General features: G+C 49.0%; 1 protein-coding gene across 3 annotated transcripts in view; it reads right to left on the bottom strand.

Moving 5' to 3' along the window:
- Positions 1-26,139, bottom strand: part of LOC122105256 (inner centromere protein) — a 32,059-nt gene extending 5,920 nt beyond the window's left edge. The window contains exons 1-17 of one of the 3 annotated variants that reach the window (XM_042676412.1): positions 26,004-26,139; positions 22,286-22,436; positions 21,749-21,862; positions 19,640-20,406; positions 11,327-11,378; positions 10,240-10,294; positions 10,027-10,123; positions 8,015-8,066; positions 7,491-7,608; positions 7,276-7,410; positions 6,843-6,854; positions 4,755-4,864; positions 4,561-4,681; positions 4,049-4,171; positions 2,777-2,955; positions 1,385-1,451; positions 1,094-1,201 (exon numbers count right to left, since the gene is read on the bottom strand). In XM_042676412.1, the coding sequence (XP_042532346.1) occupies positions 1,094-1,201; positions 1,385-1,451; positions 2,777-2,955; positions 4,049-4,171; positions 4,561-4,681; positions 4,755-4,864; positions 6,843-6,854; positions 7,276-7,410; positions 7,491-7,608; positions 8,015-8,066; positions 10,027-10,123; positions 10,240-10,294; positions 11,327-11,378; positions 19,640-20,406; positions 21,749-21,862; positions 22,286-22,436; positions 26,004-26,013 (2,271 nt within the window). In that variant the 5' untranslated portion in view covers positions 26,014-26,139. The remainder of the gene's footprint in view (positions 1-1,093; positions 1,202-1,384; positions 1,452-2,776; positions 2,956-4,048; positions 4,172-4,560; positions 4,682-4,754; positions 4,865-6,842; positions 6,855-7,275; positions 7,411-7,490; positions 7,609-8,014; positions 8,067-10,026; positions 10,124-10,239; positions 10,295-11,326; positions 11,379-19,639; positions 20,407-21,748; positions 21,863-22,285; positions 22,437-26,003) is intronic. The other 2 variants (XM_042676414.1, XM_042676415.1) reach the window with 2 other exon arrangements.
- Between the last annotated feature and the right edge of the window lie 650 nt (positions 26,140-26,789).

Below are 26,789 nucleotides of genomic sequence, written 5' to 3'. Positions count from 1 at the left end.
CCTCTGTCCAGAGGGTGGGAGCTTAGAGGTCGGCCACGGGGACAAAAAGAAGAAAATATTAAAAAAAAAAAAAAAAGGAATGAACTCATTATCTTGCCCATGTAATTGTAACTCCTCTGTACGCTATTTTCACAATAAAAAAAATAATAAAATCATTATATATGTAAAAACATAGGACACACACTGAGCTACAGTTTTCTTCTGAAGACCCCCTTTTTAACTTTATACATTCTTAAAATTCTGGGGTTTTTTTTCAAGTAAAATATTATTTTACATTAAGGAATATACCTATCAAAAATAGTAAAAACAGAGCTGGGAATGTGGCTTAGTGGTAGAATGCTTGCCTATCATGCGTAAAGCCCTACGTTCGATTCCTCAGTAACATATAAATAGAAAAGCAGAAAGTGATACTGTGGCTGAAGTAGTAGAGTGCTACTCTTGAGCCAAAAAAGTTCGGGGACAGTGCCCAGGCCCTGAGTTCAAGCCCCAGGACTGGCATAAATAAATAAATACAGAATCCTACCACAGTGTTACACACATAAAATCCCAGACTGAGGAGGCCAGCTTGGGCTACACTCTTGTTACCACCACCCCCAAAAATATAAAATCAAGGGACATGAACCATCCCCTTTTAAAAAATGATTAAATGTAATTTTATTGTTATTGTTACTGTGTTGTACAGAGGGATCACAATTCCATGAGTTGGAAAATGAGTACAAATCTTCTTAATGTTACCCCTTCCTTCGCTTTCCCCATTTCTCCGTCATCCCTGCCCACAAGCTGCATAGTTCATTTTTTACGTAGTGTATATTGAATACTATGTCTGTATTTGTTTATCCTTCCTCCCTCCATTTCTGTGCTCCCCTTTTGCCGCCGCCCCCCCCTCCCAAAAAACAACAAAAATATGGTCCCATTTCCTGGAATTCATTGTGATAAATAGTATTTTAGATGCTCAGAGGAGTTATGAACTTTTGGGTTCCTCTCTGAAGAGTATGGTCCTCTATCTTCCTAATATGCACAGACTGTATCTGTAACTACTAGGCAGAAAATAATCGGAACAGACAGAGCCCTGTGCGAGGGGCGTGAATCTCACCTGCACGTCCACGGTCACGTTCAGGTTTTTGCCGGCCCTTGCCTCCTCCTTGGCTTTCTTCTGCTCCTCCTGTAGCCGCTGCTCAGCCAGACGCTGCTGCTCCTCCTGTGATCCCCACAGGCAAAAGGGTGTTGTGTGTATGCGGCCTCCCCTCCCCTGACCTCAAATGCAGCCCATGCAGCAAGGCAAGCCAGGGAAGCCCTGCTCCCGTGGGACCAGGCCTCTCAATCCCGCAGCTCACACAGGCCACATGGGGGAGCCCACGCGACCCCCCCCCCCCCAACCCCCTACCTTCTTTTTCTCCTCCAGTTCCTTCTGCAGCCGCTCCTTCTGTAGCCGCATGGCCTTCTCCTTCTCCCTAAAGATCAAGCAAGAGCTTGTTAAGGTGGAAGAGAGTCTAGGCCCTGGGATCTGTGCATACCCTTTAGAGAGTGAGATAGCAAATGGGACACTGGCTTAGAGAACAGCTGCACCTTCGACCCCCACACTGGGAATATGCACTCCTGAAAGCATCAGGAGCACAAGTGGAGCCAGCGCCCACTGCAGTGCAAGCAGACTTGAGGCTACAGGCCTTCTCTTCTGTGATACCTGTCCCCCATCACTGTCACAACAACTAAATGAGATGATCTGCACTACTTCTAGTCCTCTAGTCCTCTCCACCTGTGGGGCAGGCCCCCAATACTGTCCTGTGCCACCCAATTCTGAAACAGAATACTTGCCACTTCTCCCATCTCTCCTTCCCAGACACTGGGAACGCTGACTCTGTCCCCAGAGGACCAGGAACAGCAGTTAGCACCAGAAGACAGGTCTGATGGCCTCCCTGGCCCTCTTGCCTCACTTATTCATGAACCCTGTACCACCACAAGGCTGGAGGTCCCCAGGAGGTGGGGGCTGCAGATCATAGCTGCTGGACTTGCATATCTGCACATATCAATGGTACAGTACTCATAGATCTGGCCCACAGTAAGTGGGGACTATCCCCTAGATATCCCCAGGGCTCAGCACAACCAGGCACAGGAGGGGCCCTGGATAAGCAGTAATAAAACTAAATGTGATGCCTGTGGCTCACGTTTGTAATCCTGAGCTACTCAGGAGGCTGAGAGCTTGAGGATCCAGTCTGGGCAGGAAAAGTCCATGAGACTCTTATCCCCAATTAACTACCAAAAACAAAAACAAAAACAGGAGTGGCTCAGGTGGTAGAGCACTAGCCTTGAGCAACAGAGCTCAGGGATAGCACCCAAGCCCCAGTACTAGTACAAAAAACAACAAAAAAAAAAACCAAATATGCGATTTCTGTCTCTTGAACAGAAACACACACCACTGCTTCTTCAGAACCAGAAGAATGTAGGGCTCATTAGACCACTGGTTCCCAACAGGGCCAGGCTGGGAATGGGGGCAACTCAGGAATAACCCGAGTCATCGTCATCACCAACATGAGGCTAGCTCATCCCAAGATTCCCCCCATCCTACTAGGACACTTGAGGAAAGGACTCCGGGTGAAGGTAGAACACAATGACCCAACCTCATGCTTCTTGACTCTCCCAGAGCCAATGTGCACCTAACCCAGTGGTCTAAGCTGCAGACATCTGGCTTTGAAACCAACGGAAAAGTTAGAGTGAAGTGGGGAACCAAAAAGAGGTGAGGGCCACATTTCCGGCCAACCTCTCACGAAGGCTTCCTTACTTCTCGGCCTGGAGCCGCTCTTGCTCCAGTCGCCGTCGCTCCTGCTCAGCCTGCTGCCGTTCTTGCTCCCGCTGCTCCGCCAGCCGCCTGGCCTCAGTGGCCTTGCGCAGCCGCTCCTGCTCCTCCTCCTCCTTCTTCTTCTTCTGCAGCAGCTCTTGGTGGCGCCGCTCCTCCTCCTCCTGAGACCAGGATGCAGGGAGAGGTGAGGGCGCTGGGGCTAGGCCTGGGCCACAGGGCGGGGGACAGGCTGGCTGGAGGGGTCAGGGCCCGCTCCTCTCCCATGGGCTGCCACCAGTACAACAATAGAGGCTGTGCCACAAGACCTCCCAGCAAGACTCTGCAAAACCTGCAAGGATTGCCCCAGCCAGCCTGAAAGGCATCTGGCAACAGCAGCTGCAGATACAACAAGGGAAGCTCAGCACCATGCAGCCAGACTCAAGAGCTATATGAAGCTGGGCAGTAATGGCTCACACCTATAATCCTAGCTACTCAGGAGGCTGAGATCTGAGGACTACTGTTCAAAGCCAGCCCAGGCAGGAAAGCCCATAAGACTATCATCTCCAATTAACCCCTCAAAAGCCATAAGTGGAACTGGGGCTCAAGTAGGAGAGCACCAAGCCTTGAGCAAAAAAACGCTTAGGGACCACACCCAGACACTGAGTTCAAGCCCCAATACTGGCACCAAAAAAAAAAGAACTGCGACATTGGGCGACTTGCTTGACTCCTGCAGCCTTTGATTTTCCCTCCATAGGACAGCAGTAGTACCTACGTCTCACGAAGTCGCTGAGTTAAGTCAAAATGATGCCTAACTTGGTATGCAATAAATCCTAATAGTAATAGAACTTTTCAGTGATGACCTTTGGTTTCTTACCATTTGGTTTCTAACAATTCCTAGAAAGAGGCAGGTTGCTACTCTTCCAGTGTAACATTTGAGATGGATCTTGGCAGCAACCATGTGCAGAACATCCTAAGCACTATATCTATTAATGAATACATTCATTAACTCACCTAACCCTCAGGAAAACACCATTGCTACTCGTAGTAACAGAAGCACAGAAAGGTCAAGTAGCCTGCCCAAGGTCATGCAGCAATACATGGCATTGCAGAGATGGGAATATGGCTCCTAGAGAAGGTAAGGAGTGGGTGGCAGTCACCACCTTATCTCCAAGGCACTGGGTGCACCTCCTCTGGGCTTGAAGATTTCCCAGGCTCAATCCCACAAGGTGGAGTATACCTCGCAGCAATGACAGTGCCTGTTCTGTGCACACAAACCTGTTGGAGCCACTTGAGCCTGCGTGCCTCCTCCTCCTGCTTCCTGCGGGCCTCCACCTCTTCCATCTTCTTGGCTGCAGCCTTCTTCTTGGCCTTCTCCTCGGCTAGCCGTTCCTCTTTGGCCTACAGAACCCACCCACAGGTGCTTACTAGAGCAGCCAGTTTCTCAGCCCTGTACAGCGGGTCCCTGAACTCTGCTTGATGGTCACCCTGTCTCCCTGCTGCTGCCCATAGGAAAGGGGCATTGGCAGCTATGCCTGCCCAGGATTACCCAGGCACCAAAGGCTCTAGGAAAAACCAGAGGCCAGATACCAAATTCTCAGCTCAGAATGGACCCAAGGACCCAAGGGACAGATGAGGCCAAACCCATAAACTTTTGGAGGGGTCCAGTCCTACCCTGGAGGCCACTAAGTCTGCGATGTGTGGGCTCAACTATGACCCAGCCCACCTAACAGCTTGGCCACCACCAAGCCCACCTAACAGCTTGGCCACCACCAACCCAGGCTCAAAACCTTCTCCGTCTTCTCATCAAGCTGAGCGAATTTCTGCTCAATCTGCTTCTTCTTCTCCTCCTTCATCTGTTCCACCCGCTCTCGGGCCTGCAGCACCTTGCGGAGGCGCTCTTCCCTCTTCCTGTGGGCACAGGGCAGTCATGAGGAGCCCTGCTAGGGTCAGCGCAGGACATGCTGGGAGCCCGGCCACTTACTGCTTCACTTCCTCCAGCCGCCGCCGCTTGTCCTCCTCCACCTTCTGCCTGCGCAGCTGCTCCGCCACCTCCTTCCGCCGAAGGTTCTCCAGGCGCTGCCGCTCCTTCTCCTGGGAGTTTGGGGGTGAACTGGGTTGTGAGGACAAACCCGAGCCCCCAGGCTGCCAGCTGTGTGCCATCAACCCTCAGCCAAGTGAGCAAAAGCATCTGATTGCTTCTTAAATGCAGAGATGGTTCCAGCATGCCCTTCGTGCCCAGCCAGGCCAGCCCCAAGACTTCCATCTCTGATACCAGGACACAAACACTTTCCCAGAGCCATAGTTGCAAGTGCCTTCAACTGGGTGCTGCCAAGTTGTGGGTGGCACAAAACTCAATCTCAAAACCAAACATGTACACTGCAGTTAGTTAAACAGTGCACTTGAAAAGAGAATGGGGACTGAGACTGAGAAGAGACAGAAAGGCAGCTCAGAAAGAAAGTTACAGCTAATGCTTGATTTAAGAACTATCATTTTTAAGTCAGGTGCTAGTGGCTCATGCTTGTAATCTTAGTTACTCAGAAGGCTGAGATCTAAAGAGCAGTTCAAAACCAGCCTGGGTAGGAAAGTCTATGAGACTCTTTTCTCCAGTTAGCCACAAAAAGCCAGAAACAGCCTTGAGTGAAAAAGCCAAGGGAGAATTTAGAACTAGAAATACATTAACTGAAAATCTGAGATACAAGCTTTCATTACTTATGCTCTTAGGCTGAATTTTACCAATTTTATAAGAAAATTCAAGGCTTCTGAGTCTCATACAATTAATTTCTCCTCTTCCTCAGTCCTCAAGTGAGCTGGGTCATCCCTGCTTCCCAGAGCCACCCACAAGATCCAAAGGGTGGGAGGAAGTGGCAAGCTGGAGCCCTTCCATCTCCAGAGGCCTCACCCGACCGCCCACTCTCTCTGCCAGGCACCAACCCCCCACTTTATACCAGACCCTGCACTCAGTGCCTGACTCAGTCATGCCTGGAGCCACCAAATCTCCACAAAGTATTCGTGAGACTCTCCATTTTGTGACTTAGGACCAGAAGTTAGGAAGAGTGTCCACAATCCCAGGAATCTAGAACCTTCCTCGGTCCCTGGTCTACCAGCTAAGGACTAGCTATACCCACCAGATGTCCTTGCAGAGATCTGAACTGCCCAAAGCAGGTATGGGTAATTTCCTGGGCCTCGTAGTCAGGCCCAGGAAATTGGCCGAGAGAAAAAACACACATGACGCTTCCTAGGGGCCCAGTGCACAGCAGGTACCTGGCACAAAAACAGGTACATAAGGCCACAAAGCTCACTAGTCAGTATATTGGAAGGCATGCACTATCACCTTGTAAACTAGAGAGGCAAGCTCAAGACCCACTGCCAGCTGCTGAGAAGCCCCTCCCACATGCCAACGCCCTCAGCTAGAGGCAGAAGACCTCAGGGTGGCAGTGAGTGGCTTCTCAGAACTCCTATGGGAATAAAGAAAGGCACTGTAGCTTGGCAACAGACACAGAACCAGGACTGTGAGCAACCCACGGCTCTTGCTCTTGGCCAACAGGCTGGCTCAGCTCAGCTTGGAGGTGTCTGAGAAGAGAACAGTTTGGGTGATCTTTTTCCAGAGGCCACTGCCAACAATTCCACTGTAACCAAGAGGGCAGACCCAGTCTCCAGCATGGGTTCAGTAGCCAGAACTCCCCATCCTTTCCCATCAAAGTCATTGCTCAAGTGTGATCTAATAAATCTCTCAGAGACTCTAAGGACCAGCCACAACCTGTCTGTTCTCTTCACAGACCCACAGGCTTCAGTGCTAGGGGAAAGAAATGGCATGGGATGCACTTCAAACTGTGGCTGTCACACCCCACTGTATCCTTCCCAGAGCAGTGCAATGTCAGGACCAGAGATGGCAGAGGGAAGACACAGGTCCCCAGCATGGATGAACACCTCAAGTGTCTCCCACGGCCTCATCTCTTTTCCAGTGATGTTAGTGATTATATAAGGACTATAAGCTATGCAAACAGGGCTACAGAGGAAAACCACTACACACTGCTTGGTTACAGGACAGGACAAGACAAACTTTACTTACAACAAAGCTGCACTGTGGAGGAGAGGAGACAGCAAAAAGCTGAGAGTTAATGTCAGGCTAGGAGATGGCACACAGAGCAGACCATGCGCCCAACTGCAGCAGCACATCTGCTCTGGGCCTGCACCTCTAACGTCCATGTCAACCCAACCCTCTCCCCCAACAAAGTATCCTCATACGCCACTCGCACTACCTAGGCTGGGGGAATGGAGGGAAGCACAGTGGTCTGCTATGCCCACGCTGCTACCTGCCAGCCCAGGACTCTCTAACATGGCTGAGACTCTGGGTTACAGTCAGAATCCATAAGGCCCTTGCCCAGGGCCAGGCCAGACTTTCCTCCTCCTGGATCCAGGCTCTCAGTAGCCTAATAGAAGACCAGAGCCTTCAGCCATGGTTCCAGTTCCAGCAAAGCCCAGTAGGGGGCAGCCTCTCTCACCTTAGGGTCCACGCGCAGAGGAGTATTGCGCTTAATGAAGGATTTCATGATGCTGCTGCGGGAGGCCGAGGTAGGGGTCATGAGCAACTGGTTCCTCTGTACTGTATGCAGGAAGGTCCGGAGGGGCCGCACCACCTGCCGACAAGGGCAAGCAAGGGTCAGCACTGAGTGGGCAGACAGGGCAGAATGCAAGGTAAGGGCAAGAACCTGCTCACCTTGTTGGCTGGACAGGGCGGAGAAGGGGTCTTGGTCCTGGGGGGCTGTAGGTCCTCATCCTCCTGGAAATTCTCCTCATCCAACTCACTCATTGCCTGCTTGTAGCTACGTTTCCTTCTGTCCAGGACAGGTGACAGCATTACAGGGCAAATCTAGGAATCTTCCTGCAGCCCTGCCACACCTCACAAGAGCTCACTCTGTGAGCAAATCTGGGCCCAGACCATAGGACTCTAGATCAGAAGGGACTGTGCAGATCAAATCATGATGCCTACTCAGAGAAAGGGAAGTGTCCAGTCACACAGCCAGGAGGATAGAGAGAGTCAGGGTCTACAGCCACATCACCTGATTTCCCAGCCAGCTGCTCATCTCAGGCGTCATGCTACTGCATTTGCTGAGACAAAACACCAGGCCACCACCCCAAACAACAGGTGACAGAGCTTGGGACCACATGTCCACACACACATGCTTGGGTCATGTTCCTGAGCCCCTCCCAGTCACTGGCTTGCCTCTTCACAGCACAAACCTGATGCTCTGGGGCGGCTCCCTGTGTCCATCTGCTGGGTCAGTCTTGGACTCTGGAAGAGAACAATTTCAACAAGATTGACGCATGATGCTGACGAGGGTAAGGGGTGCATGAAGGGCCCAAGGAAGGGGCCCACTGGTAGCGGCAGTGACCATAGCAAAGGCAAGCCTCCCTTTCCTGATAGCCTCTAGGTAGCCTGAGGCAGAAGCTTAACACCAACTGGCCTTGAGGAATCTAAATTCAACCAAAGCCCAAAACATATCTCCAGGACAAAGCCCTCACCACGCCCAGACATCTATGGCAGGAATGGCAGAGCAGTCCCATCAAAGCCCTCACCATGCTCCACTCTCTGACACAAAGAGCAGTGTTTAGCACAGCTGCTACACGCGCACGGCCTGGCCTTCAGCGGGTGCCACCAGGACAGGAGGGGAGGCCTCCTACACAGGGCCACCATGAGGGACAATCAGTATGGTTGGTTTCACCATCACTTAAGAAAGCACCTTGGAGAGAGTGAGGGAAGGGTAGATACTGGATGAAAGGAAATGTGCCTGACTCATGTCATCGTAATCCCTTTGTATATCATCTATCTAACAATAAAGTATTTTTTTTTGCCAGTCTTGGGGCTTGAACTCAGGGCCTGGGCACTGTCCCTGAGCTTCTTTTGCTCAGGCTACCACTCTACCACTTGAAACACAACACCACTTCTGACTTTTTCTGTGTATGTGGTACTGAGGAATTGAAACCAGGACTTCATGCATGCTAGGCAAGTACTCTACCACTAAGCCACATTCCTAGCCGATATTTTTAAAAAAGAAGGAAAGCACCTTTTATTCCAAACGGTCCCTTGCAGCACCCCTGGGGACTGTGGGGCTAGCATGACTACTATCACTTTAACCCTCCACCTTTTTTTGGTCAGTTGTGGGGCTTGAACTCTGGGTCTGGGCGCTGTCCCTCAGCTCTTCAGCTCAAGGCTAGCGCTCTGCCATTTGAGCCATAGCACCACTTCCAGCCTTTTCTGCTTATGTGGTGCTGAGGAATTGAACCCAGGGCCTCATGCACGCAAGACAAGCACTCTACCACTGAGCCACCTTCCCACCCTCACTTACCCCTTTGTAGAAGATTTTAAAACCAGTAGTCAGCAATCTCAGAGCTCAAGCCTATAATCCCAGCTATGCAGGAGGCTGAGATTTTGAGGATCTCCATTTGAATTCAGCCCAGGCAGAAAAGTCTGAGAGAGTCTTACTTCCAATTAACCGGCAAGAAGCCAGAAGTGGAAGTATGGCTTAAGTGGTAAAACACCAGACTTGGGCAAAAAAGGCAAGTACAAACATGAGGCCCTGAGTTCAAGCTCCCATATACACAAAAACTAAACAAAACAAAACACCCACATAGTATTTTCCCACAAGAGAAAAAAAAGTGCCCTGCCGGGGAGACATCAGCCAGACTCCAAGACTCTTCCAGTACCCTGTAAGCCAGGTAGATCCAGACCCGCTCTCAGAGCCCTCTGTCCTCTTTAGTCAAGAAAAGATAGAAGTCAGAAGTGCACCGGAAGACCAGGTGTGGTGATAAAGCTTGGAATCCCAGCTACTCAACAGGTGAAAGTAGGAAGATTGTTACCTAGCTCAAGCTATCTTAAAAGCAAACTAAAGCAAATTAAAATTAAAATTTTGAAAAAAAAAAGTTTAAAAAAACCAAGCCAGTGGAAGAGACAAAGCTGGAGGCCATGTAAGAGTTCAGACCCCCAACCTACAGCTAGCTCTTCCTGATTTAACCTAGGTTTCTTTCTGATTTAACCAGGGCTTGAGGCATGGCACTGGTACCTTTATATTCATAACCTAATTCTGGTCCTGCCCCCTGCTTCCTGGTCCAGCCAGCCACCATTATTCACACAAAGCACCCAGCAGCAACCAAAAGACCTGTTACCTAAAAAAGGGGGCTTCTTGTCTCTAGAAACAGGGCCAAGCTGAGGCCACCACAGCCCACTGCAGCTCTGGGAATCTGAGTGTACTCACCCTGCTGCTGTTGAGGGGATGTTTCTTGCCCATATGCCACAGGCTTCAGTCTGGGTGTACTAAAGGTACACAGCGTGCTCCCATCATTCTTAGAGACCTGCAGGGAGAAGTGAGGCTTGAGGACATTGCACCTGCAATCTAGGACTCAGGACAGCCATGTTGTAGCTCTTGAGCCCTGGAGGCCTCAAGGCCTTCCCTCCCTGGCCACCTTACCTCTGTCTCCGCTGCCTCTCTGGGCTCAGCCTCCTTGCTGGGATCCTGCTCGGGACTGAAAGCAGAACAAAGGCTCTGTGAGAGCTGCCCAGGGAATCGAAGCTCTCCTGACTCTCCGGGATGGGGTGAGTGTGGGATGATCTAACCTGGACCACAGGTTGCCCCCTTGGATGCAAGGACACAGCCAATGAACAGTAGCTTCTTGAGCAGAGGAAGTTTCTGAATTCTACTTCATCTTATCCTATCACACTGATTCAGGCAGGAACCTCTATATTCTAGATCATAAATGTCCTCCAAAGGCCTAGGGGCTAAAGTTTCCCAATGTAGTAGGAGATAGTGGAAACTTTTGGGGTGGAGCCTAGTGGGTAGCCTTCAGGTATGGTCTCTACCACCATAGGCCTATTTGGACATGGACTGAAATCTCCAAAACTTCTCCTTATGAGTTAATGTATCTCAGGTTATTCCTTACAGTAATAGAGAGCTTTACTTCCAGCTCTGCCTCAATCTCCTGGGCCCAGAAGAACCCCATCTCTTTTGAGGCTGCTCACTACACACCAGGGACTGGCCAAGCCAGCACTGTGCTTAGTAATCCCATCCTCCCATCTCAAGCACTGGCTTCTGCCCCAGAGCAAGGAGGAAAGGCGATAGTTTTAATGATGACAAGACATGGCCTCTGTATCTTGGCCCCCAGAAGTAACCCTAGATGTAACCCTAGAGTGGACAGTATTCCCTGACACCCCCATCCTGATTGAAGTTGGCTTCCCATGGCTGCTCAGCTACATTTACAACCCATGGAGTCCATACTCGAGAGATCAAGGCTAGCCAGGGCTGACAAGTGCTACACAGAGACCCGATACCCACATTGCTCACTGCCTAGTTTGATAGGGGACGGGACGGGGGTGGGGGGAGGGGTGTGGAGGCGGCTAGACTAAAAGGAAAGGACTGCAGTAGGGCCATGGGCAGCCCAGGCTGAAGAAGGCAGGTTCAGCCCCAGGAAATGCCTCTGCCACAGTCTTCACTTGACCCTTCAGTTCAAGTGTGTCCTGCTCAGTATAGGATTATCCCTAAGCCCTGGAACTCAACTCACCCAGCTTTCTGAGGTACCTCAACATTCAGGAGCCTCTCCAAGTAACTGTGACCTGAGGAAACACAAAGGAACAAAAGGTGTCATCAGAAACAACCAAGTACCACACCAAAGGTCTACAGCATCCGCCTCTAACAGGAGTGATGCAACCGCTCCTGTCACAGACAGAGCCCCAGTTGAGGCCTGGGCCTCACACTTGTATTCATCCTTGCACCCTCAGCAGAACTGTTGGCTTCATGTCTCCTGACAACACACTCATCCAAGGGCACATCTCTGCTCTTTCGCTGGACTATGAGTTTCTTAGGGAAAAGACAATGTCGCCAGAGCTGTGGGCCCAGCTCCCAGCATGAGACCAATACAAGACAACAATATTCATCAAGTGTCTACTTACTATGTGCTGGGTTCTGACACAGGCTTTGGGACGCAATGGTAAACCAACAGAAATACTGCCAAAAAACCCCAGAAAGGACACTTGTGGTATGTGCAATGACAGAAAAGAACAAAGGATTCTGAAAGCCCTGACTGGCCTGGATGATGGGATACAAAGATGAAGGATGGGAAGATGTTCAGGCCAGTGGTGTGCAAAGAGTATTCTCTGACCTCTACAAATTCCCAAGAGCACTTCATGGCATCCCTCAGGTTCTGTTTTCATTATAATCCTGAAGTATTACTTCCCCTTTGCCCTGCATTAATGAAGCCAAGGGGAAAGGAGAAAATGAAGCTTAACACTAATCAAGGGTGTCCTATCATACACTCAGGAATGACTCTGAAGAGGTATCAGTTGTATTACATCTGTACTCCAGTTGTGTCTCTGTAATACTCTGCATAACAAAGGTGGGCATATGCAAGATGCCCATTTGCTCCAAACCCAAGTCTCTATGAAAAGTGCCCAGATTTGAGTAACTGGCTGAACTAATCCTGTCCTTTTTTTTTTTTTCCAGTCGGTCGTGGGGCTTGAACTCTGGGGCTTAGGTGCTGTCCTTCAGCTCTTCAGCTCAAGGCCAGCGCTCAACCACTTGAGCTACAGTGCCACTTCCAGATTTCCGATGTTTTTATTGGAGATAAGAGTTTCACGGATGGACTTTCCTGTCTGCGCTGGGTTTGAACCATGATCCTCAGATCATGATCCTCAGATCTCAGCCTCCTGAGTAGCTAGGATTATAGGCATGAGCCACCGGCGCCTGGCTAAGCCCTGTCATTTTTTTTGGGGGGGGGGATCCGGTCGTGGGGCCTGAACTCTGGGCCTGGGCACTGTCCCTTCGCTTTTCAGCTCAAGGCTAGTGCTCTACTTACTACTTGAGCCACAGCACCACTTCTGGCTTTTTTCTTTTTGCTTATGTGGTGCTGAGGAATCAAACCCAGGGCCTCAGGCATGCAAGGCAAGCACTCTACCACTGAGCCACCCTCCCAGCCCAGCCCTGACATTTATAAAGCACTGTTTCTAACTGAAAGAACAGCTGGCAATCTGTGGTGGTTCAATGTTAGATATTCAGAGAAGCCATTTTCTTAAGACTGAATGAAGTCTGTTAAACAACATACTCATTGACAACAATAAACTGAGCCAAAGAAAGGCCAAAAGTAGAACTTTGAAAAAAACACAGAAGCACCACAGCCTTTTTTTATACCTAAAGATATCCCTGACAGATCAGAAAACAAGTCTTTTTTTATTTTAATTTCCTTTATTTCAATAAATTGTATTTTAAATGTTCAGAGAAGTTACACCTTTGGGTTCCTCCCCTAAGGGTATCCTCCTTTAGTCTGAATGTGTGTGAATGTCTAGAGACCTGTATAAGTTATCATGTCCAGTTACATTTTAGATCTAGCTCCACATATGAGAGGAAACATGCCTCATTTGTCTTTCTGAGCTTGGCTTACCTCACTTAGCATGATTTGTTCTAGGTCCATCCATTTCCCTGCAAATGACATAACCTTATTTTTTCTAGCAGATGAGTAAAATTCCATTGTCTGTCTATGGCACCTGGGCCATTTCCATAACTTGGCTAATAGTGCAGCAATGCAAATGTGCTTTTTAAAAATATTATCTAGGGGGCTGGGAAGGTGGCTTAGTGGTAGAGTGCTTGCCTTGTATGCATGAGGCTCTGGGTTTGATTCTTCAGCACCACATAAGCAGAAAAAGCTGGAAGTGGCGCTGTGGCTCAAGTGATAGAGCACTTGAAAAGCTGAGGGACAGCACCCAGGCTCAACTGACAAAAAAATGAAAAAAAAATAAAAAATAAAAATATTATCTAATAATGTGTGGACATTTGGAAGATGTATGTAACTCAGCAAAACATAGCTTCCAAATGACCAATGTATGAAGTTCTAAAACCACACAGTTAAATAACCCTTTCAAAGTGTGTGATAGACCAATGAGCTGTCTCATTGTATTGGACGTAATAAAAATATATACAACTATTTGAAAAAGCTCATTTCAACTACACTAGTGTATGAGGCCAGATTTTTCCAGATACTTTAACCCAAACCACTTTAATAGAATAATCAGATGCAGATGCTGGCTGTCTTTGGCTAAGCCTAACCATAAAGAGAGATATGTAAACTGTGCAATGAAGCCAGTCTCCTCTCTGCATTTTTGTTTTGGAAAAGATATTTTCATTTAATTAAAAAAAAATCTCACTTGACACCAGTGGTTCACGCCTATAAGCCTAGCTACTCAGGAGGCTGAGATCTGAGGATCCTGGATCAAAGCCAGACCAAGCAGGAAAGTCTGTGAGACTCTTTTTTTTTTTGTCAGTCGTGGGGCTTGAACTCTGGGCTTGGGTGTTGTCCCTGTGCTCTTCAGCTCAAGGCAAGCGCTCTACCAATTGAGCTACAGCGCCACTTCTGGTTTTCTAGTGGTTTATTGGAGATAAGAGTCTCACGTGGACTTTCCTGCCCGGGCTGGCTTTGAACCAAGGTCCTTAGATCTTAGCCTCCTGAGTAGCTAGGATTACAGGTGTGAGCCACCGACACCAGGCTTGTGAGACTCTTATCTACAATAAACCACTAGAAAACCGAAGTGGCGCTGTTGCTCAAGCAGTAGTGCTCTCACCTTGAGCTGAAGAGCTGAGGGACAGCGTCCAAGCCCAGAGTTCAAGCCCCATGACCGACCAAAAAAAAAAATCTCATGTTAAATCATGTTAAGTGAGGTAAGCCAAGATCAGAGAAACAAATGGTGCATGTTCTCTCTGATATGAGGAAAACAGATCTAAAATGCAGTGGGATGGCAAGTTACACAGGATTCTAGATACTCACATACAGTGAGACCAAAAGAGAATAGTCTTAGGAGAAAATCACAAAGTTATAATGCCTAAGCACCTCTTCACATTTATATAAAATAACATGTATACTAAAATGAACTCCTAAGATATGGAAACAAAAGATTTTTTAAATTATTTTTTCTCTTTCTGATGATTCTGTATTCTTTACCTTATATACAGTGTATTTGCATGTATATCTTTGGGAAGGTGGGGAGAGAGCACAGAACTTGAGGAAAAAGATGAAAAAGTGTAACAGTAGAGCTCACTGGACACTGATAAAACTGAACTATACAACTGGTAAGTGGAGATGGAAGGAGGGAATGGGACAGAATACGGGAACAGAAGACGGTAAGAAAGGAAATGTACTCATTACCTGATTCATATAAATATAACCTCTCTGTATAACACCTCTATAATAACAATAAAGTAAATTTTTAAAATATCTTATGTTAGCTAAGCACTGGTGGCTCACACCTGTAATCCTAGCTACTCAGGAGGCTGAGATCTAAGGATCTAAGTTCAAAGCCAGCCAGGGCAGGAAAGTCTGTGAGACTCTTATCTCCAATAAACCACTCAGAAAACCATAAGTGGCACTGGTAGCTCAAGTGGTAGAGCACTAGCCTTGAGCTGAGGAGCTGAAGGACAGCACCCAGGCCCAGAGTTCAAGCCCCACAACCAACAACAAAACAAAATAAAACAAAACAAAATCTTAGGTCAGCCAGGGGCTGGTGACTCATGCCTATAATCCTAGCTACTCAGCAGGCTGAGATCTGAGGATCAAAGTTCAAAGCCAACCCAGGTAGAAAAGTCCATGAAATTCTTATCTCCAAACAACCACCAGAAAACCAGAAGTGGTGCTGTGGCTCAAGTGGTAGAGCACTAGCCTTGAGCTGAAGAGCCAAGGGACAGCGCCCAGAGTTCAAGCCCCACAATCAAAAAAAAAACCCCAAAAAACAAAAAACTTATGTTAACAGATAAGAGGCATGATACTTTTTTGTGGTGGGGGCATTGCTGGGAGTAAACCCAACCAAGCAAGTGCCCTGTCACTTAACCTATTCTGACAGGTTTTTATTTTGTGTTTATGATAGAGTATGCTACTTTTGCCAGAGCTGGTCTCTAACTCACAATCTTCTTGCCTCCATCACCCAAGTAGCTTAGATTATAGGAATACACAATGACACCTGGCTCTTAGGTAATATTTTAAATCTTTAATATTAAGTATTAAACTATAAAATAAAATATTAAGTCAGAAGCCAGTGGCTCACACCTGTAATCCTAGCTACTCAAGAGGCTGAGACCTGAGGATCTTGGTTCAAAGCCCAGGCAAGAAGGCCCATGAGATTCTTATCTCCAAATGAACCACCAAAAAGCCAGAAGTGAAGCCGTGGCTCAAGTGTTAGTGTTAGCCTTGAGCACAAAGGCTGAGAGACAATGCCCAGGCCCTAAGTTCAAGCCCAAGTCTCACACTTAAACACACACATACACACACACACACACACACAATTAAGTAGCATTATAAATGGTTAATTCCAGTTTTTATTTCTAAAAGTAACTATCAGGCTACGGATGTGACTTGGTAGTAGAGTGCTTGCCTAGCATACATGAAGCCCTGGGTTCAATTTCTCAGTACCACATACACAGAAAACACTAACCTTGAACAAAAGCAGCTCAGGGACAGTGCCCAGGCCCTGAGTTCAAGCCCCAGAAGTGGCAAAAAAAAAAAAAACTATCAAAAAAAAAAGTAACTATCAATAGATATAATCTCATAATCAAAAACCTTGAGGCCTTTATCATTTGTAAAACTGGAGACAAGTACTAAGACCAAAACTTGAAAGCCACTGGTCTGGAAAGAAGGGAAAGCACCTGCCAAGCCCATGGGTAGGAAAAATGCTGATGGGATGAAGAAAAGGGCCAGCTCAGCATAGACCAGGGGGTATGACCAGAGCTGGGGCTGACAGGAAGCCAACGTGAGGCCAGGTAGCACCCAGGAAAAAGGGAAGACAGGCAAGATGCTGGAATGGCCAACCAGCAAGACATAGACAGAACCAAGCAAGAAGCAAGGCATCGGAAGCAGGGGCCTCTTCTTTCTGGGGTACAACAGCCAGGCTGGGAGACAGCGAGGGAGCAGCTACAGAGTGAGCCTTGCAGTTACAGGAGGAAACTGTTCCCACTGGAGCCAGAAGATATGGCTTCCCTCATCTCTCCAGATCCACACTCCCTGATGGGTGAAAAGATGCCCATGTGACCACCCAACCTTCACCAATGCAAGAACTTCTTGGAATGATCAATGCCCACTTTATGCCATTCTGGCCTCCTAGCAGATCTGATAGCAGGGAAGTCACTCTCCCTGGCAAGAGGACTGAAGAGCTGTTTGTCAATACAGAAGTAGACAAGGAGACCCAATGAGGAACTTGGCTGGTATAGAACCCTCTAGAAATCCTGCAGCAGGGGCCACTATTCCTTGCTTATCCATTCCTGTGAACTGCTTCCAGGCAGCCCCTCCCCAGGGCAGAGGGCAGGGGCTTCACGCCCCCTCCCTGCAGCTCTACCCTCTAGGGCTCCACACTGCTTCCAGAGGTCCCTGTGCCCTGCCGTTCCTGCCAGTCTCCATTCCCTGCCTGTCCTTCCCACTCCATTCCTGCAGATTCTTAAGTCAAAGTTTGTTTCCACAGGAACCCAAGCCCCACCCCAGAGCCTGGTGTCAGAAGGCTCCCAGAAAGCATATCTTCCTACTTGCTGGTCCTTGCTCTGGGGCAACCTGGCCACTCTCCATTGAGTTTCAGCCACACAGTCCTTTTAAGGTTGTGTTTAAACCAAATTTCCCATACACAAGCACTAAGGTCTCTCTCCACCTTCAAGCCACACACCATCACCATTTCATAGATGGGGCAGTAAGATAGTGAAGGGGTACACCAAAAGCCACCCAGGGGCTTAGTGACTCCAGATCCTGGACTCTGCTTTCTTGTGTCCCTCTCAAGTCACGAAATGAACTAGAATTAGCATCAGACAGACTTGTTCATGCCCCAGTCAGCTCAGAGACCCCCTCACATGCAGGAAGAAACTGAACAGGAACAAGGGCTTAAAACTGCCAGGTTAAGCCGGGCGCCGGTGGCTCACGCCTGTAATCCTAGCTACGCAGGAGGCTGAGATCTTAGGATCGTGGTTCAAAGCCAGCCCTGGGCAGGAAAGTCCGTGAAACTCTTATCTCCAATAAACCACCAGAAAACCAGAAGTGGCATTGAAGCCTCAAGTGGTAGAGTGCTAGCTTTGAGCTGAAGAGCTGAGGGACAGCGTTCAAGCCCCACGACCAACAAAAACAAAAAAAAACTGCCAGGTTAGAGCCATCTTCCCAACTGTCAGGTTCTATGGACTCCTTATGCCTCAGTGTCCTTCTCCGTTCAAGTGCAAAAATGCTGACAAGCCATGGTGGTGCTGCAGACAAATTACATAGGCTTTTCTTTCGTTAAGCCTTGAAGTGTCAGCCAAATCCAGCTGCTAGTGACTATACCCTAGTGTAAACCCTGGCCCATCCTCTCCATCAGTCCTACTGCTAGGTCCATTCTCTGGCTTAGACCCTGCAACTAGCTCCTACCCAGTCTCCCTGCCTACTCTCCTCACTTCCTCTTGGCCGTGTGTGTGTGTGTGTGCGCGCGCGCGCGTGTGTGTGTGTGTGTGTGTGTGTGTGTGTGTGTGTGTGTGTGTGTGTGTGTGTGTGTGTGTGTGTGTGTGTGTGTGTGTGTAGAGTGAGAGCTATTAGTACTAAGGCTTGAACTTGAACTCAGGGCCTTAAGCTATTTTGTTCAAAGCTGACAAATCTTTTTAACTGGAGATAAGAGTCTCACAGACCATCTTACCTGGGCTGGCTTTGAATTGCAATCCTGAGATCTCTGCCTCCTGAGTAACTAGGATTACAGGCATCCTTCCAAACCCTCCCAGCCCAGTCTCACCCCATCATGCAGCCAGCCCTGACCCCCAGAGCTGTCACCTCTCCTCTGTGATTCATAAACTCCTGTTCCCACTAGGACATCAACTCAACATCTGGAGTTGAGATCTGAATAACCAAACCAGCTAATATTACAGTGCCCTTCCTATACCAGGAGCCATCCTAGCCACTCTATCTGGACCAATCAAAGAAAGCTCCCAACATTCTCAAGAGGTGACACTTAGCCAAGTTCACAGATAAATCTCTGAGGCCTATGAAGGTATTTCCATAACCCGTTCAAGGTCACAGAGTTGGGTAGATGATGGTCAAGCTGCACTCAAAACCAGGCCATTAGTCTCTAGAGTCACTTGATTCTCCCCTCCTCTCCTCTCTGCAGATATGCAAAGCACCTGCTCCAACAATAAGCCTGCTGCAATGAGAACTCACATCTCCAGACCAAACATGGTTTCTTTCATAGGAGGCAGCACACACACACATGGTGAATTTAAGTCAGGCTTTACAGAACTGGGGAGGGGGAGGAATCCTCTGGCTCTAGGGAAAAGGCTCAGGTTCAAGCTTTAGTGTAGCCATCTACAATACAATAGGGACACTGGGACCAACCTCAGTTCCCTCTATAAAAACAAGGTTGATCTAGATCTCTACTATCCAATATGGCAGCCACTAGCTACAGGTGGCCATTTGTATCTAAACTGAGTAAAATGTGGTGACACTTAAAATTTACCTCCTTAGTAAACTATTCCTGCAATCCCAGCACCCAGGAGACAGAAGGAAGAGTCTGAAGCTGGTCTGGGCTACACAGCAAAGACTCTAATCTCTAAAATACTAAAGTCCAGGGATATAGCTCACTGGTAGAGTACTTGCCTACTGTGTGCAAAGCCTTGAGTTCAATCTACAGTACCACCAAAAACATAAGGTATAAACAAATAACCTCGATTCCTCAACCAAATTAAGAGTTCAATGATCAGCCATGGCTAGCTAGACCTACATGTCACACAGAAAAGCAAAAATATAGAAAATTTACATCACCACAGACAGGTCTATAGAAAGTCCCTTAGAAACCCTCTAGGTGAGCCTGGCACTCAGGACCACTCCCAACCCAGGATACCCCACACTCACAGATGATGCGGGCAGAAGCAGCTGGCTCTTTGGTGGCCTTCTTGGAAACCCTTCTGCTTGATCTGCGGCTGGTACCATCCTGTTTGGTCACAAGGGAGTACTTGTGGGCCAGGGAGTACTGTTGGGCCAGTGAGACTTGGGGCCCTGAAGGAATCAGGCTGTGCCGCATTGACCGAGTATGCCTACGGGAGCCGTTGGTTTTGGAGCAGTTATCTGGCAGGATGGGGACCAGCACTCGCTCTTGCCATGGATAATATGAAGAGTCAGTTGAGTCTCGGGAAGCTTGAGCAATCTTAAGCTTGGAGGCAGATCGCCCTGTTCCAGCCCCTCCATTCTTAGGGTCCTGGGGGGTAGTCATCAGGGAGCTCACTGTCACAGACTCCAGTCTCCCAGCCTCTGATTTCTTGGGTGTTGGTTCTTCATCTGAAATCAAGACGTCCTGAGAAGCTGGAGGTGGGGTGGGGTTCACAGCTTCTGACAGAGTCAGGGCAGCTGTGAGCTCAGTGAGACGCCTCTCTGCATTCTGGCGGTCACTGATGCCTATCTTCACCGTAACCTTCTTGGTCAGTTCTATGGGAGACCCAGAGGTGGGCAAAGGAGCAGCCGATGGCACAGAAGCTGCTGCAGCTGCGGCAGCCGCCCTGGTTATCCGCCGCAGCACAGGGGAGCCATTCTCTGCCACTACTGTGGCCAGTTTCTCCACCTTGTCTCTGCTGCGGAGCTGTCGGGTGCTCAGCTGGCTGCTCCGAGTCCTTCTGCGGGATAACCTATTAGGGTGACAGAACAGAGACTGTTGGCAATCCATGAGGGCAAGGAAGCACCCCTGTAAACAAGTTAGGGCATAACAGATGCCCCCAGTGGCTACCAGCTTGGATGAAGTATGGATCAAAGGGGTCACAGAGCAGCTCTTCCACCTCAAGCCACCAGATCCCAGTTGCTCCTCTATGAGATCCAGTCTCCTTAAGTAGAAACTAGAAATGACACCTAGGCCTCACCAAACAGCTGACATCTAAGTTAATGATGCTGTGCTAAGAACCTTGGCTTCAAACTTCACTTGTGCTCTCGTTTTTTGCTACAAGGTAGTCCTGGAAGGTGAACTCCATGATTCCCGCACTTTGGAGGAGGAATGAAGAGAGTCAGAGAAGTCAAAGATTACTTTCTAAGGCATGCAGCTGCTAAGGCAGAGCTAGCAGCTTACACCCAGGCCTGCCTTGACTCTCAGACCCAGGGCTTCAGCTCTAATACTCCAATTACCATCATTCCTATGTCTGACTATACCAAGCTCAGATATAGGAAGATTGGGGATCAAAAGGTAAAAGGTCAGCTATTGCTAGGTACTGGTGGCTCACACCTGTAATCCTAGCTACACAGGAGGCTCAGATCTGAGGCTCACGGTTCAAAGCCAGCCTGGGTAGGAAAGCCCATAATACTCTTATCTCCAATAAACCACCCAGAAAAATGGAAGTGGTGCTGTGGTTCAAGTGGTAGAGCGCTAGCCTTGAGCTGAAGAGCTGAAGGACAGCGCCCAGGCTCAGAGTTCAAGCCCCACGGCCGACCAAAAAAAAGAGAAAAAAAAAAGGTCAGCTGCTCTTTCTTCTGCCAGTCTGGAAGTCCTTCCCCTCTCCTCCTCTCCAAGGTTTAGATAAACCCCTACCAATACCACCCCCCCCCAACACACACCTACACAATAAGGGGCACACCCACTCTAAACTGGTCTCAGTGAACACTTCATTTCCCTGTAACATCTCATCCCCAGCAAGGGGACCATAAGTTGTTGTCTCCCCCACTTTTTTATGTCAGTCCTGGGGCTTGAACTCAGGGCTTAGGTACTGTCCCTGAGCTTTCTGTGCTCAAGGCTAGTGCTCTAGCACTTTAAGCCACAGTGTTATTTCAGCTATTTGGTAGTTCATTGGAGATAAGAGTCTCATGGACTTTCCTGCCTGCTTGGGCTGGCTCTGAACTTGATCCTCAGCTCTCAGTTTCCTGAGTAGCTAGGATTATAGGTGTGAGTCATCGACACCCAGCTCTGCTGCCCCTAGTTACAACTTTAGAAGCAAGCTCACCTATGGAGGCTACCTGCCCCACTCACCCTTCCCTAGCTTCTCCTACCTTTTCCTGATGGGATCCCGATTTTCATCCTGAACATTAGAAACTCGTCTCTTCTTCTGTCGGTTCTTCTGAGAAGGAGTCTTGGGCATTAGCTCGGGCTCTTTGCTGAATTCTCTGTTTTGTAAATACAAGGAGGGTCACACTTGAGGCTTCCTGGAAACTACTGGCCTCCCTTCCCACTAGCCTCCATTCTTCCCCTGTTCTGGCAGTGATAGGTCAAACTGGGGCAAGTAGCACCAAAAGAGCTCTCCAAAATGAAGTACAAGCCAGGTACCCAGGGCTTCCTCCTAGAAACATGACAAAGAAGCAAGCTTCCAGAAGAGTCACCACAGCCCTGCACCTGAGAGGCCCAGCTCAGCCACTGTGAGCCAGGCAAGGTATTCAAGCTCTTCTTCCCCTACTCACCTCCAGCTCATGAGGTGCTCAGGAAGGAGCCCCAACAGGCCGTTTGGCCTGTCAAACAGAAAACTACAGCAACACTGGCAGCACCTGCCACCACCCCCAGTCACCACCACACCAACAGGCCCCTGCCTTAACCTGGTGAACATGCGCTTGGCCTCCTCTTCAATTTCCTGGAGCCACACCATGTCTTTATTGTCCATGTTGCAGACAAAGTCCATAAGCTTTTGGTCACATAGCTCCAGCAGGTGAATGGGCCCTGGGGCTGTGGTCTCCATATTGGCTTTGTCTGGAAAAGGCAGAGACAAGAGGCACAAGGACTTGAGTCTGGGGGCCAGAAGAGTCTACCACACAGCCCTCACTCATAAGTCACCATAAAAAACCAGACCCTTCTGAGTGCATCTCCTCCCCAATGCAGAACTCCAAATGCCAAGCCAATGGCCTCATTTCTAGGAAAAGAAGCTTCAAACCCCCCTTCCCCGATACACACACAGTTCCCACACACAGTATGGCTGTCCTTAGGAGTCCACGCTTCCCAACTAATTTGGATTTGAACCTTACAAATGGCCTTTTGGGGGCTTAAGATACCTGGATATGGCCACCTGCCTTCCTAGATCTGAGAGAAACTGCAACTACACCCTATCCCTGCCCCAAACACAAGCCTATTCTTACTCTATGATGGGCTCTCCTCCTACTGTTTGTAAATGGGTAAGAAAGGAGTAAGACACCTATGCTGAATATGAGCTGATGCCAGCCATCAAGTGATGACATTGACTCCAGCTGTCTCTTTATAAAGTCAGTGACTAGAAAGGGGTTCTTTGTTCGAGTAAAGGTTCAGAGACATACTCCACAACTGAAATGACCTAAAAATGGGTTGGGGGAGCCTGAGAGAAATGTTGATAAACAATTCCTTGCTTTTAGGAAAACCTGTCTACAAATATCAGTAGCAGGGCAGGGAGGGCAGGGGGGGAGGACGGACGACAAAACAACAACAACAAAAGAACACAAATTTTTGTTTGTTTGCTTAAGGCAAGGACTAGAACTCATTATCTGACACATTTGCTCATTCTCTGGTATTCTTATCACCTGAGTCAAACCTCTGACCCCCAAATTTTTCTTTAAAAAATTTTTTTTGTTGGTCGTGAGGCTTGAACTCTGGGCTTGGGCGCTGTCCCTCAGCTCTTCAGCTCAAGGTGAGTGCTCTACTGCTTGAGCCACAACACCACTTCCGGTTTTCTAGTGGTTTATTGGAGATAAGTCTCATGGACTTTCCTGCCCAGGCTGGCTTTGAACCGAGATCCTCAGATCTCAGCCTCCTGAGTAGCTAGGATTACAAGTGTGAGCCACTGGCACCCAGCTTTTTTCTTAATTTTTTAAATGGTTAGGAGCTTGGGCATCCTCGTCTGCTTAGGAGCTTAGGATCTGATCATAAAATCACTGCCAAAGCCCCAAGCCAGGAGGAAGAATGTTATAATCATAGTATGATGAATGAAAGTCTGACGTCTCAAGCCATCACGGAATGAATCCTTATGTCAGGCAGTGACCCACCATCCTGATTCAGACCATGAAAAGCAAAAAGAATCATGCCTAGCTCAGCATCCATGTAGGATGAAAGGATGCTAATTCTTTGATCCTTCTGGAGCTTAAGACCATGTCAGATCGCAGCCTCAGGAGGCTTTTTTGGTCCTGATATTGGGGAACACTAGCCATTGTCCTTAAAACAAGCTCTGGGGGCTGGGAAGGTGGATCAGTGGTAGAGTGCCTGCCTTGCATGCATGAGGCCCTGGGTTCTATTCCTCGGCACCACATAAGCAAAAAATCCGGAAGTGGCGCTGTGGCTCAAGTGGTAGAGTGCTAGCCTTGAGTTGAAGAGCTGAAGAACAGCGCCCAGGCCCATGATCAGCAAAAAAACAAACAAAAAAACAAAAAAACAAGCTCTGCCCTCCATCAGGAACATTTTGTTTCCAATTTTGTATGGCTTCCTCCTTCCGATCTCAGATCATCAGGGAGGAATGAACACCAATGTAAAGTATCACCCAGGCCACAATGGCAATCACTGGTTTTAATTCTCTGTACAGTACTTGAGTGACTTGTTCATTACTTGTCTGTCCACTTACTGTTTCCCAGGGCAAGCCCTTCATCTTGCTCATCAGCCAGAACTTAGAGCTCAGCACAGTGCCTGGTACTCAAATGAATTAATCCATCCATCAACTAATGCCACATATTCTCCTTGCCGCACCCTCCTACCACCAGCACCACTAACACCTCAGCACAGGTTAGGGCAGGCCAAAACACACCCAGAGGCCCAGCTCTTAGGTGCCAAGGGCAACACTAATTGAGAGAGAGTTTAGGCAAAGATCTCTGCTCTGCAGCCAAGGAATCAAGGGCATAGCTTCTCCTCTGCCATCTCTCTTAATTCCTCTGCACCCAGATCACAGCCCTGGCAAAGTGCAAAACCCCAGTTCAAGGCCAGAAGGGGGAAAAAAAACTGCTCAAGAAAACCAAAGATGCCGGATGCCAGTGGCTCACGCCTGTAATCCTAGCTACCCAGGAGGCTGAGATCTGAGGATCACAGTTCAAAGCCAGCCCAGGCAGGAAAGTCTGTGAGACTCTTATCTCCAATAAACCACTAGAAAACTGGAAGTGGCGCTGTGGCTCAAGAGGTAGAGCGCTCACCTTGAGCTGAAGAACTGAGGGACAGCACCCAAGCCCAGAATTCAAGCCCCACAACTGACCAAAAAAAAAAAAAGAAAGAAAGAAAGAGAGAGAGGGAAAGAAAGAAAGGAAGAAAGAGCGAAAGATATGCAAAGGAGCTACAGAGAGCAACAATGGGTACCTATTTCAAACCTGCAAAATGCTTCTTTCACAAAATCCAAAAAAGCATTTCCCATGGATTTTAGTAGACCATGACTTAGCCATTTTAAAGAATGAAAAAAAAAAGTCACTGTTAGAACAGAGGTGACCCTGGAAAGAGTCAGAATTACAAAAATCAGTCTCCTGTGAACAGTAGCAAAATCCTTATCCTTAACTGGTTTAAGAACCTGTACACGAGAAGGTTGACATTGACTGAGATACCTTGTAGTCATAAATTGACATGCTCAAATGAAAACCCTTTGTACAACTACTTAAAAGTGTAGGAAGTTCAGCACCTCCCTACCACCCCTCCAAACAGAATGGTCTATTCTACTAGCCACTCCCTTTTATTGAATCCTCCTCCAAGCTAGATAAGGAAACTGAGGCCACGAGTTTAAATCCATCCCCCGGGAAATCGAGGGCGAAGCGTGGATTAAAACTGCACTCTAATCACTAGCTAGAGGAGACTCCGGGACTTCAGCTTCAGAAAGGTGGGCGTCAAGGCTTGGCTCTGGGCCACCCCCCAGGAGCAGCTCCCAGAGACGGGGTGGGGCTGTGTCAAAGTAACGGGCGGCATGGGCCTCAGGAAACAGAAATGGACACTTTAAAAAGAGACCCCGCAGCAGCAGGGGAGCTTGGACGAGGGGCTTCACGGTACGGAGAGGCCTCCGGGCACACTTGAGCCAAACAATCCGGTCCGTTTCCAACTTCCGGAGCTTAAGTAAGTCAACAGTCTCCCAGACACAGAACAAGATGTCAGGCACCCGGGAAGTCGCTGCTTCGGGCCAAGATGGGAAGTTGGGGCGTCACCCAGGACCCTAGAACCAAGGCAGGTCACCTCGCCACCGGGATAGGCGGACCCCCTCCATTCCCAGGCCGGAAGCGGCGGGAGTGAGGGAATGGGTCACACCCCCGGCCTCGACCGGGCAGGGAAGGAGCCCAGAACCGAGGACGATCGAGTCGCTACCCACCCGTACCCCGCTGGCCGCCCGCGCGCACTCACTCGACTGCATCGCGTCTCCTAAGGACTGTTCCGACCCAACTCCACGACCTCCGGACCCCGAAGCCCAGCCTGCCCGGACCCCCACGGCTGCGAGCCTTCAGGGCTCACTTCACCGGAGGAGCCACCGGGTGGTGCAGCGCGGGCGAAATCTACGATTTTCAAACCTGAAGGCTCAGCCAATGGTTGGCAAGTTTGTCAGGGCGGTTACAAAACTCCAAGCCAATAAAGTAGCAGAAAACATCAGTCAACCCACCCATTGGATTTCTGGATTGCCAATCTGCGGGACCAAGAGGCGGGGAAAGGAAGTTATAGACGCTTTAAGCCTCCTCAGCTTCCGGGAACGGTGCGTCGAACACGGAGGACTCCTGCGTTGGCCCGGGACGCGCGGGACTCCAGGAACTACAAATCCCGGCGTGCAATGCGAAGGCCCGGCTCAGCGAAGTACTCTCGCACGAAGTGAGAGAAATGAGACGCGGGTTCTGAGGGGATGCGGACGCCGTTCGCCTGACTCTTCGCCGGTCTTGCGTCTGGCTTTCTCGAAACTTCGTTCCCGATAAAATGCGTGGTAAAGCTGACCGCAGCTACTCAAAGAGGATAAGATCTGGGGACTGTGGTTTGAAGCCAGGCCAGCCAGGAAAGCCCGTGAGACTCTTATTTCCTGTTAGCCACCCATCAGCCAGAAGCGGAGCTGTGGCTCAAGTGGTAGAGCGCCAGCCTTGGGAACAGAGACAGCGACCAGGCCCTGAGTTCAAAACTACCTTGTAAATAGCACCAGTTTGCACTTAC

Source organism: Dipodomys spectabilis, unplaced genomic scaffold (genome assembly GCF_019054845.1).
Source record: "Dipodomys spectabilis isolate Male_0828 unplaced genomic scaffold, ASM1905484v1 ptg000030l, whole genome shotgun sequence".
Taxonomy (NCBI): Eukaryota; Metazoa; Chordata; class Mammalia; order Rodentia; family Heteromyidae; genus Dipodomys; species Dipodomys spectabilis.
This window is presented reverse-complemented; position numbering and strand designations above follow the sequence as displayed.